The following is a 10,533-nucleotide window of genomic DNA, read 5'->3' as shown; positions in this document are numbered from 1 at the left end:
TCTGTTTCTCTCTCTCTCTCTCTCTCTCTCTCTCTCTCTCTCTCTCTCTCTCTCTCTCTCTCTCTCTCTCTCATACACACATGCACACACATACACATACCCATTAACTCCCAAGGAGTCAATTATCATTTCTCTAAACAGAGTTCTCTCTATAATTGCTCTAGTCCTATCTTACAACTTAACTGCTGAGCATCCCTACTTGAACATCCCATCAGCAACTAGCCCCTCCATAAATCTAAAACAGAAGTCATTGTCCCTTCTTATAAGACTAGTCCCTCTGGGCACCCCATTTTTCCAGTTGCCAGAACATACCACCCACAAATCATCCTTCTAGATTCCTCTCTCCCTCATCATCCATAGCTAATTAGTTACCAGGTCTTACTGATTCTCCCACCACACCATCTCTTACAGTCCTAACTCCCATCTCTATATTGCCAGCACCCTAATTCAGATTCTCATCACCTCCCACTGGGACTATCGCCTAGCTCCCTATCTGGACTCCCTGCTTTGCAGTCTTTCCCTCTCCAGTGACTTTGTCACACTATTATGAAAAGAATCTTCTTTCAGTTCAGGTCTTGCCATGTTACTATACTGCTCAGGAATGTTCAGTGACTTCTCTGTGACAAAATATAAATACCTTAGCTTGGTATTTAAATCTTTTTATAGTTGGTCTCCAATAGTCCTTTCCAAACTTAATTTCACATTACTATTTTCACAATCTTCTTTACAGCCAAACCAACTTACAAGTATTCCCTAAACTTAGCACTCCATCTGAAGCTATTGCTGTATGTAGTGTTCAGGGAGGATTCACAGCTCTTGTGTGAGGACCTGCTTTTCAGGGCTGCTCATCTTCCTTTGATGTCTTTCTATCACCTAACTTTCAGCTGTTGCATGCCCAGTGGCTACACCCAGGTAAAACACATCCTGGCATGCAGGCTAAATCATGTTGAGGGTAACTGACAGGAGCTGGGTATCTACCCAAGTATGTGAAAGCTTCCCTCAGCAGAATGGGTGGATGAGAACAATTTGTTCCAAGAGCCATAAAGGTAACTGAAGTAGGCGCTATGGAGAGCTAAGAGCTAGGTCACACACTGAAGACACCAAGGTCATCCACTGCATCCCAGGCCATCACCAGTTGCCCTGATTTTGTCTTGACACTAGACTCCCACAACACTGGAAGAGAACAAGGCTAACTAACTTGTGCACTCTGCCTCACTTAAATCCAAGTCATGTACAAGCCATCACCTCTTCAAAAACAAAGGATGAACAACAAGCTATCCCAAATAGCTAGAATGTACTTCCTCTTCTCTCTGCCTTGTATAATCCTTTGACTCTTTCTAGCTTTATCTCAGAGGCTACTTCCACCTAGAAACCTTACCTGAGCCCCTAGTAGTTAGTGCTACCCAACTCCTCAAACACCTTGCATTTACTTATTTGTATAAATTCTGTCTTTCTCAGTAGGATGTCCCTTAAAGCCAGCTACATCGTAGGTATTTAATATATGCTTGTTGAAATGAACTGTTATATTAAGTAATTTTTCCATGCTCTTATCTTTGGTAAGTAGGAGACCTGGCATTTTGAATCCAGAATCTGCTAAATGGCAAATCCAGAGGTTTCCCTACTGTACCAGTGGGGAGAGAAACTAGAGAATAAACTCCTTCATGACAGGAACCAAGATTGTGAAGCACCCTGCATTTAGGTGTTCAGTAAACTGCATTTCACATTCCAGCCAGAAATGAAAGGAATAGATAGTGTCATCATAAGGCTAACCTGAATAGATCTCCCAGAGGGACATGAAGGAGGGAAGATGGCACATCCCAGAAGAAAAGGAACAAATTTTACCATTACATGGTTAGGTTCCCCTAATTGTGCCCTTGAAGTCTCTGAGTTTTCATTGGCACTCACAACATTATCTAAGGTTTTGGATAGCGCACTAACAAAACACATCAAATTCTTCTGGGCTTTTAAAAAATACTGGGGGGCAGCTAGGTGGTTCAGTGGACTGAGAGCCAGGTCCAGAGATGGAAGGTCCTGGGTGGCCTCATATACTTCCCAGCTGTGTGACCCTGGGCAAGTCACCTAACCTCCATTGCGCAGCCCTCACCACTCTTCTGCCTTGGAACTCATAGATGATACTGATTCTAAGACTGAAGGTAAGGGTTTTCTAAAATCCTATAACATGGAAAAAGGAGATACAAAAGTTCTATATTTCTAGTATGGGGGGGGGTCATGACACATTGAGAAAACAGGATTACAATGTGCTAAGGATTCCTCTTTGAATAAGCAGAGGTTAAAAACCATTTTAAAATCAAAGAACTGTAGAATGTCAGAGGTGGAAGAACTTGGTGATAAAGTCTATCTCCCTCAGTTTATTCCCTAATGAAGAAGTAACTTTTCTCTTGGTCGTCAGAGAAATAAGAGGAGGACCATGACAGATCTTTGTTCCCATCCTCTCTAAAAGTTTATCCCTTATTTCATTGTCTCATTGTATCTTTGTCTTTGTATGTGTCTGTCTCTGTCTTGCTGTTTCTGTCTCTTTTCTCATAAAACGAATCTAGATGTCTCTCATTGGGAGTATCATTCTTTATACCAATCTGCCAGAAAAAAGTTTGGTTTGGTCCCCAAGACTTAGAATAATATTTACTGCCCTATGCCTTCTTTCTTCCTTCAATCTTCCTATTCCTCATTCTTCACTTCCTCAAAATCTCCCCAAGATAGTTTCTATTGAAATTAAACAGAAAAGGGATTGAAAAAAGGAGGTAGAAAAAGGAGGCAGATAAGTTACATGAGGACCTTCTTGACAATGTGAGGTGAGGGGGACAAACATTTTTTAAGAACGTACTATGTACAAGGCAATAGGCTAAGCATTTTTCCAAATATCATCTGATTAGAGGACTAATAAACACTAGAATAAGTGTTAGGGGCAGAGATCCTTAAAACATAGATTCTAACTCTTCCCCCACCACCACCACCACATCTCCCAATATTGAGTGAATTAACTGTGAACCTCCCTGAAGTGATCCCTTTCCAGCTATGCATTTGTAGGTGTTAGTTTAACTCTCTCCCCACCACCCCCTTTTCCCAGTGAAGGCCATGCTCCAGTTTTCTTTTTCTTTCTCATCTCTTCCCCATCTCTGCTGCTCCACAACTCCTTCCTCTTCCTCCTCCACTGTCCTACTAGGCAAGAAAAATTAAAATCAGTTTCTCAGCTCTGGAAGCTGGGTTCCAGGCACATGAATCTCCAGCACATAATCTTTCCTAAATAATAAAATATGGTGTCCAGAAACTGTCTTTCCCCTGAATCCCTTGATGCTTAAAGGCTTTCCTTTTCCTCTTCTCCTCCATCCCAGGAAACAATGCACTAAGGATCACATCCTTGGGCTTCACAGTGAACTGCCTGGCTACAATTTTTCTGTCCCCAAATGGAAGAAGACTCGGTCTCATCTGATTTTCATTCAGTGTAGACCTGTGCTTAGGACTGCTTATCTCCTCTCACCGAGAGTAGAGAAGACAAATTACTATATTGAATCACCATTAGAGTCACTTTCTCGCTCATTTCTTTAACCCTGTTCAGATTCCTTTGATGACCCAGGCAGCAAACAGTTCTGTGCTATTTTTCACAACTAAGAGATATTTAATAAAGGTTTTGTTTTTCTCAGGAATTCTGGAGAGGCTGATCTTGCTCACTAAAATTCTAGGTCAGAGGGGATCTCCTCTTTGCTTGGCTGTGAGCTATGAAGAACAGACCTAGGAGCTCCACAGAGAGCCTTCTTTGCCCAAAGTCAGTTTATTTCATTCTAGGCACCACTGGCTTTTCATTTGGCCAGAGCATCATTCCCTCTTTCTGTCCTACTATTCTAAAGAAGACAATAGCATTTTGGATTCTTTTGTGGGAAAGAGTCACCTTCAGTTAGAGGTAGGAGAGGATTTTTCTATTGGGGAGTAAAATATACCAATCTTGCAGTCTACTTTTCCATCTTTCCTCTCCTTCCTGAAGTAAACCTGCCCTCTACTGTTCACATTAAGTCAGATTCCTAGAGCAAAAGTTTTCCCCATACTCTTCTTTTTTAAAAACATCTTGAGAACTGACAGCACCCTCAAAATTATTTCACCTCCAGAAAGGATCTCTTCTATTGCCTTTAATTTAGTTCCTTCTTTCCTTCATTCCCTCCTTTCCTTCCTTCCCTTCTTTCCTCCATCCTTTCTTTCCTTCCTTTCTTTCCTTCATTCCTATCCTTCCTTCCTTTCTTTCCTCCCTTCCCTTTTTTCTTTCCTTCCTTCCCTTCTTTCCTTCCTTCCCTTCTTTCCTCCATCCTTTCTTTCCTTCCTTTCTTTCCTTCATTCCCATCTTTCCTTCCTTTCTTTCCTCCCTTCCCTTTTTTCTTTCCTTCCTTCCCTTCTTTCCTTCCTTCCTTCTTTCTTTCCCTTCCTTTGTTCCTTCCTTCCTTCATTCCTTCCTTTCCTTCCTTCCTTCATTCCTTCCTTTCCTTCCTGTCTTCCTTCCTTCCTTCCTGCCTTCCTGTCTTCCTTCCCTTTCTTCTTTCTTTCCCTCTCTCCTAGCTCAGTAGATAGAATGTTGGACTTAAACAATGGAAATAATTAAGATGCAAAAAAAATCATAGAGGATCTTTTTTTCCCCTCTATTTCATGAGGATTTCCCTGTTTTCTCACTCATCCTTTCAAAGCTTTTGAATTAGAAAGTTGCTTAGAGGTCATCTAGGCCAAGACCCTCCATTTACTGTGAAGGAAACTAAGGGTAATGAAAATGAAATTATTTACCCAAAGTCATACAAAAAATGTCTGGCAGAGATGAGATTTGTACCCAGACCCTCTGACTCTAAATCCATTGAATCACATTGTCTCTCCCTCTTAATCCTCTTAATGGTGGAAATAGGAAGAATGAGGTGTTTTTAAGGCAGCTAGATGGCACATTGGATAGAGGGTTGGGCCTGGAGTTAGAAAGATCTAAGTTCAAATGTGGCCTCAGATACTTACTAGTTGTGTGACCTTGGACAAGTCACTTAACCTCTGTCTCCCTCAATTTCCTTAATTGTAAAATGGGAATAATATCTAATCTAGGTGCTTAATAGGTATATATGGTTATATGTAACCACATATGTGGTTATATATAATGAGTTTATATGTGTGTGTGTGTGTTAATCTTCATTTTACAGTTGGGGAAACTGAGGCAAACAGGGTTGAGTGACTTGCCCGGGGTTACACAGCTAGTAAGTATGTGAGGCTGGATTTGAACTCAGGGTTTCTTGACTCTAAGCACAGCACTCTATTCACTGTGCTATCTAGCTGCCCGGATCATCTCCTAGAACTGGGCAAAACCCCATCTATACCCATGAAGGATTTTCTAAAATAGAGATAAGGTTTCCTGGACCCTCAGGCAACAATGAGGTGCCAAATTGCCCTTTGCCAAGAATTAAAGGTAATCACTAATCAGTCTCAAGGTTGAACTCATTCTACTGCCTTTCACATATTCTATACTAAGGGGAGCTAACGCTCTTACCATCCCTGGTACATCCCCCTATGCTTTTCTGTCTTTGTACCTTTGCCCCCATAGCTCCCTATGTCCAAAATGCTCTCCTTTCCCCTTCTACCTGCTGAATTTCTATCTTTTACTTGAAAATTTAGGTCAAAGATCACATCTTCCTGGAAACTTCTGTATGATGCTTCTTCCGTGCAGTCAACTCTTCTCTCACACCCCCATAACACTTCTCTTACAGTTCTCTGATGATCTTATATTATCTACATAAAAAAGATTCCTACTCCAAAGCCTCATCACGGCATACCTTTGGCTCCCAAAGGCAGGGTTAGCAGATCCCAAACTCTAACAGGCTCCCCCACATTACAGAGGCTTTGACTCTAGTCCGGGCAACAGACTATGTTGGCATTTTGAAGATCAGCCCAGCTGAATTAACAAAGGCTCTTCATGATCATTTGGTGAATTCTTTGGACATAGAGCCAATAAAACCAAATTATTCGTGCATCTGTCAGACTTCCCCTACTAGAAAGGAAGCTCCATGATGGCAGGGACTCACCGTTATATTATAATCTCCTTGCTTAGGTCAGTGTGAGAAGACATAGACTAGGTGAATAATACTTAAGAAACCCACATATCTATATAAGAAAACCTGTATCTATACACATGGTTTGTGTCCATGCATAAACTCTAGATCTAGGAGTATATATTTATAGGTGTATTTAAGTATACCCATACAGATACATATGCCCAACATATATTTTGTTTTCTTATTATATCTATACATATTTTTTCTTATGTATTAAATACCTAGCTAGGTGCTTAATAGGCATATATGTAACTATATCGGGAAGTATATATAACTATATATATTAAATTCTTATTATTAAATACCAAGTCAGTGTCCATAGAAAGAGACATACTTATATACACACATAAATGTGTAATATTTGTCAACTCTATATGGGGCAGCTGGTGGAACACTGGGCTGGAGTAAGAAAGACATCTTCCTGAATTCAAATTCAGCCTTGGACACTTACTAGCTGTGTGACCCTGGGCAAGTCACTTTACCCTGTATGCCTCAGTTTCCTCATCTGTAAAATGAACTGGAGAAGGAAATGGCAAACCACTCTGCCAAGAAATGCCCAAATGGGGACACAAAGAGTCAGCCATGACTGAAAAACAAGTGAACAACATGTATGTTTATATATGCATGTTATGTGCATGCATACACATATGTATTTGTACACCACACACATGTATTCATGCCATGCACAAATCATATGCTTATACATATGTGTATATACATATAAATAATATAATAATAAATAATATAATATACATATAAATAAATGTATGTGTGCATGCTCATCCATGGCCCAATGACTTGTCTTCCTTATATAGCTGTGTCCTCCCTCAAAGGGCATATCTAAGGATATTACTATTCACTTTCCATGGTCGGGAGCTCATCTGGAGGACCCCAGGGTATTTGGCTACCAGTTCCTGTGATCCAATCAACCCTTTTGGAGTGGGCAGGGACATGTGCAGGGATTTTCTTGGATTACTTTGTGAAGAAATTTGGGTTTTGTGTTTTTTGATGACTTTACACTTTGAGCTCCTTGAGAAAAGGGACTGTTACCTGTCTTCGTATCACACATAGTAGGGACTTTATAAATGTTTGTGAACTGACTGTCCTCAACTGTAAAATGAAGAGGTTGGGTAAATGAGTTATAAAATGAATAAAGCACTGGGCCTGGAGTCAGGGAGACTCATTTTCCTGAGTTTAAATCTAGACTCAGACAACTACTATCTGGATGACTCTGGGCAAGTCACTTAACCCTATTTACCTCAGTTTCCTCATTTGTAAAATAAGATGAAGAAGGAAATGGCAAACCACTCTGGTGTCTTTATCTTTGCCAAGAAAACTCTAAATGGGGTCACAAAGAAAAGGATATGAGTGAAAAACAAAAGAAAAAAACAAAATTCCTTATAAGTAAATCCATGAAGAACAAGAATAGTAGCTTTTACATAGAGCTATAAATTTTGCAAAATACTTTACAAACATTACCTCATCTGTTCCTCATTAAAACTCTGGGAGTTTTTTCTTATTCTTATTAATAAATATTCTTATCCCCATTTTATAGAACATACTATTGTTCCCATTTTTACAAAGGAGAAAACTGAAATTCAGAGACGATGCATAATTTGTCAAAGGCACATAGCTCTAAAATATTTTAATTAGGATTTGAACCCTGATCGTCCTGTCAGCAAGTCCAGCTCTCTACCCACTACAGAAAGCTGCTTCCTAAGCTGAGACAGTAGGCCTGAGGAAACTGAGGCAGCAGAGGTTAAGTGACTCACTCAGGTTCTTTCAGCTAGTAAAGGTCTGAGGCAGGATTTGAACTTAAGTCTCCCGACTCTAGATCTAAGTACTCTATCCACTGCATTCCCCAGCTGCCCTGAGCTACCTACCCATAAGGCAATTAATGCCAGTGTTTCTATCTTCAACAATCCATAATTATTTCTTTTTAACTTAAATTATTTTAATAGCCCCAAATCCCTTTTCTCTCCTTTCTATCTCTTCCCCCCATGGGAGGAAAAAAAAAGGAAAACAAAACCCTCTTCACAAACATTTATTAAGTATCTATGATAGGCCTGACAACATGCTGGGTGTGGGTTATACAAAGACAAAAATGAAGCATTCCCAAACTGTCAGGAAGCTGACATTCTACATGTTTCCAAAAGATAAATCTGAGGCTTTGTGAGCTGAACCGATTTACCCAGGATCACAGAGTGCTGAGATTTGAACCTAAGTCTCTCCTGCCTTCATTTACAGAACCCAACTTCATCTGTTTGGCAGAAAGTTAACCCATATACTTGTGGCAGTTGAAGGATTCTGGCTGAATTTTACCCGATTTTATTTGTTTCTTTCTTTGCTTACAACTTAAATGATTCTCTGTTTCTTTGCCTTTTTTCCCCCCAGATCTTGAATCCAAATTTTATCCAAGAAGGTGAGTTAAAGAAAAGCACTTGACCATTTAAAAAAGAAACCATATTGGGTGAGGTTAAAGAATTTTCTATGGGGCTCATCAGACCAGGGAGCAATAATTTACACCAATCAGTCATCAACAACAACACATAAATACAAAAGCACTTATTAAATTCAGTGCCAAAAACTGTGTTAGGAAGATACCAAGTCAGAAATGAAATCATCTGCCCTAAAGGAACTTGTGTGCTACTCCAGGAGACAATGCTAGGTTGATTAGAGCTTAGCTAGAGGCTGTTCCCATTACTGTGGCCCAGGCCTACTTGTGGAAGGGGGAGATGGGGAAGGGGATAGGGGGGTCAGTGAGGAAGGAGCCAGGTATATGTTTTAAGCCTGCCTGCTGCTTGTGGTTTGGATTACAGTTGCCCCTGAGTTCCTCGTGCCCCTGATGGATGTGACCTGCCTACTGGGAGATACTGTGACACTGCAGTGCAAAGTCTGTGGGAGGCCCAAGCCCAGCATCATTTGGAAGGGCCCTGACCAGAACATCCTCGACAATGACAACAGCACAGCCACCTACACGGTCTCCTCCTGGTAGCTGCACTCCCCTCCCCTGGTTATCAGCATCTGAGTCCTCTAGAAACCAGGACCCCTTGTAACTTCACCGCAAAGGGCAGGGTTCCTGAGGCCAAGAGTGTGGCTTCGAGGCCCAGAGATGCCACCACATTTGTTGGACCCAGTTCTCTGGGCCTGGAATCAAGAGACCTCAGTTCAAGTGTCTGCCTAGGATGCAGCATTCTGTAGTGGGCAGTGAGTTGGCCATGGGGCAGGAAGGACAGAGTTTGAATCCACAGGGAACCAGATGGGTTACCCTCCAGGTCACTGATCCTCTCTGAGATTCAGTTTTCTTTTTCATTAAAATGGGAACAATAGCAAGAGGTTTTAGTAAGGACCAAGAGGAATAATATGGAAAGCCTTTTACAAACTTTAAATGGGCACTATCTAAATGGGAATTATTAGTACTGGTATTATTTCCATTACTACAACCACCACCACTCCTCCTCCTCCTCTTTCTCTTCCTAATAATCATAATACCATTACTGCTACCACTTTCACTAATAATAATAATAATGTTGTTATCACGATGGCTAATAATGCTATTATTATTACTATTAAATACTATTATAACTACTAACATTTATTACTACTACTACTATTAAATAATATTACTAATAATAATAATACTGTTATTATTACCAATATTATTATTACTACTACTACTTATTACTATACTACTGCTACTTAATAATACTATTACTATTACTACTTCTAATACATAATACTATTACTACTACTACTAATATGTAATACTATTACTATTAATAATAATACATATACAACTACTATTGCTACTAAATAATACTATTATTACTGCTACTACTTTTACTAATTATAATTATTTAACATAATTATATAATATAAATAAAATCATGATAATTTATTATAATTAAATAATACTATTACTACTAATAATAACAATAAATAATACTATTACTACTAATAACAATACTACTACTTTTTTTTTTTTAAACCCTTACCTTCCGTCGTGGAGTCAAGACTGTGTATTGGCTCCAAGGCAGAAGAGTGGTAAGGGTAGGCAATGGGGGTCAAGTGACTTGCCCAGGGTCACACAGCTGAGAAGTGGCTGAGGCCAGATTTGAACCTAAGACCTCCTGTCTCTAATTACTACTACTTTTACTACTACTAAATAATACTATTACTACTACTAATTATTATTATTACTTTTATTAAATAATACTATTACTAACACTACTAAATAATGCTACTACTAACAATAATAATACTTTCACCACTATTATTATTATTACTGCTAATATCATTACTACTAATAATGCTATCACTACCACTAATAATATTACCAATAATAATATTCATTACTACTACTTCTAATAAATAGTATTATTGCTAATACTACTACTAATAATAATAATACTTTTTACTACTACCACTTCTACTAGCTATATGGCAAGACATT

The 10,533-nt window shown here is 39.4% G+C and overlaps 1 protein-coding gene across 2 annotated transcripts in view; it reads left to right on the top strand.

Moving 5' to 3' along the window:
* LOC123242351 (kalirin) overlaps positions 1-10,533 on the top strand; it is a 188,211-nt gene that overhangs the window by 154,850 nt on the left and 22,828 nt on the right. For both annotated transcript variants that reach the window (XM_044670032.1, XM_044670033.1), the window contains 2 exons: positions 8,475-8,502; positions 8,900-9,071. In XM_044670032.1, the coding sequence (XP_044525967.1) occupies positions 8,475-8,502; positions 8,900-9,071 (200 nt within the window). The remainder of the gene's footprint in view (positions 1-8,474; positions 8,503-8,899; positions 9,072-10,533) is intronic.

The sequence above is a fragment of the Gracilinanus agilis genome, chromosome 3, assembly GCF_016433145.1.
Source record: "Gracilinanus agilis isolate LMUSP501 chromosome 3, AgileGrace, whole genome shotgun sequence".
NCBI classification, from domain to species: domain Eukaryota; kingdom Metazoa; phylum Chordata; class Mammalia; order Didelphimorphia; family Didelphidae; genus Gracilinanus; species Gracilinanus agilis.
Note: the sequence above shows the minus strand (reverse complement) of the source record. Positions and strands in the feature narration are given on the sequence as shown.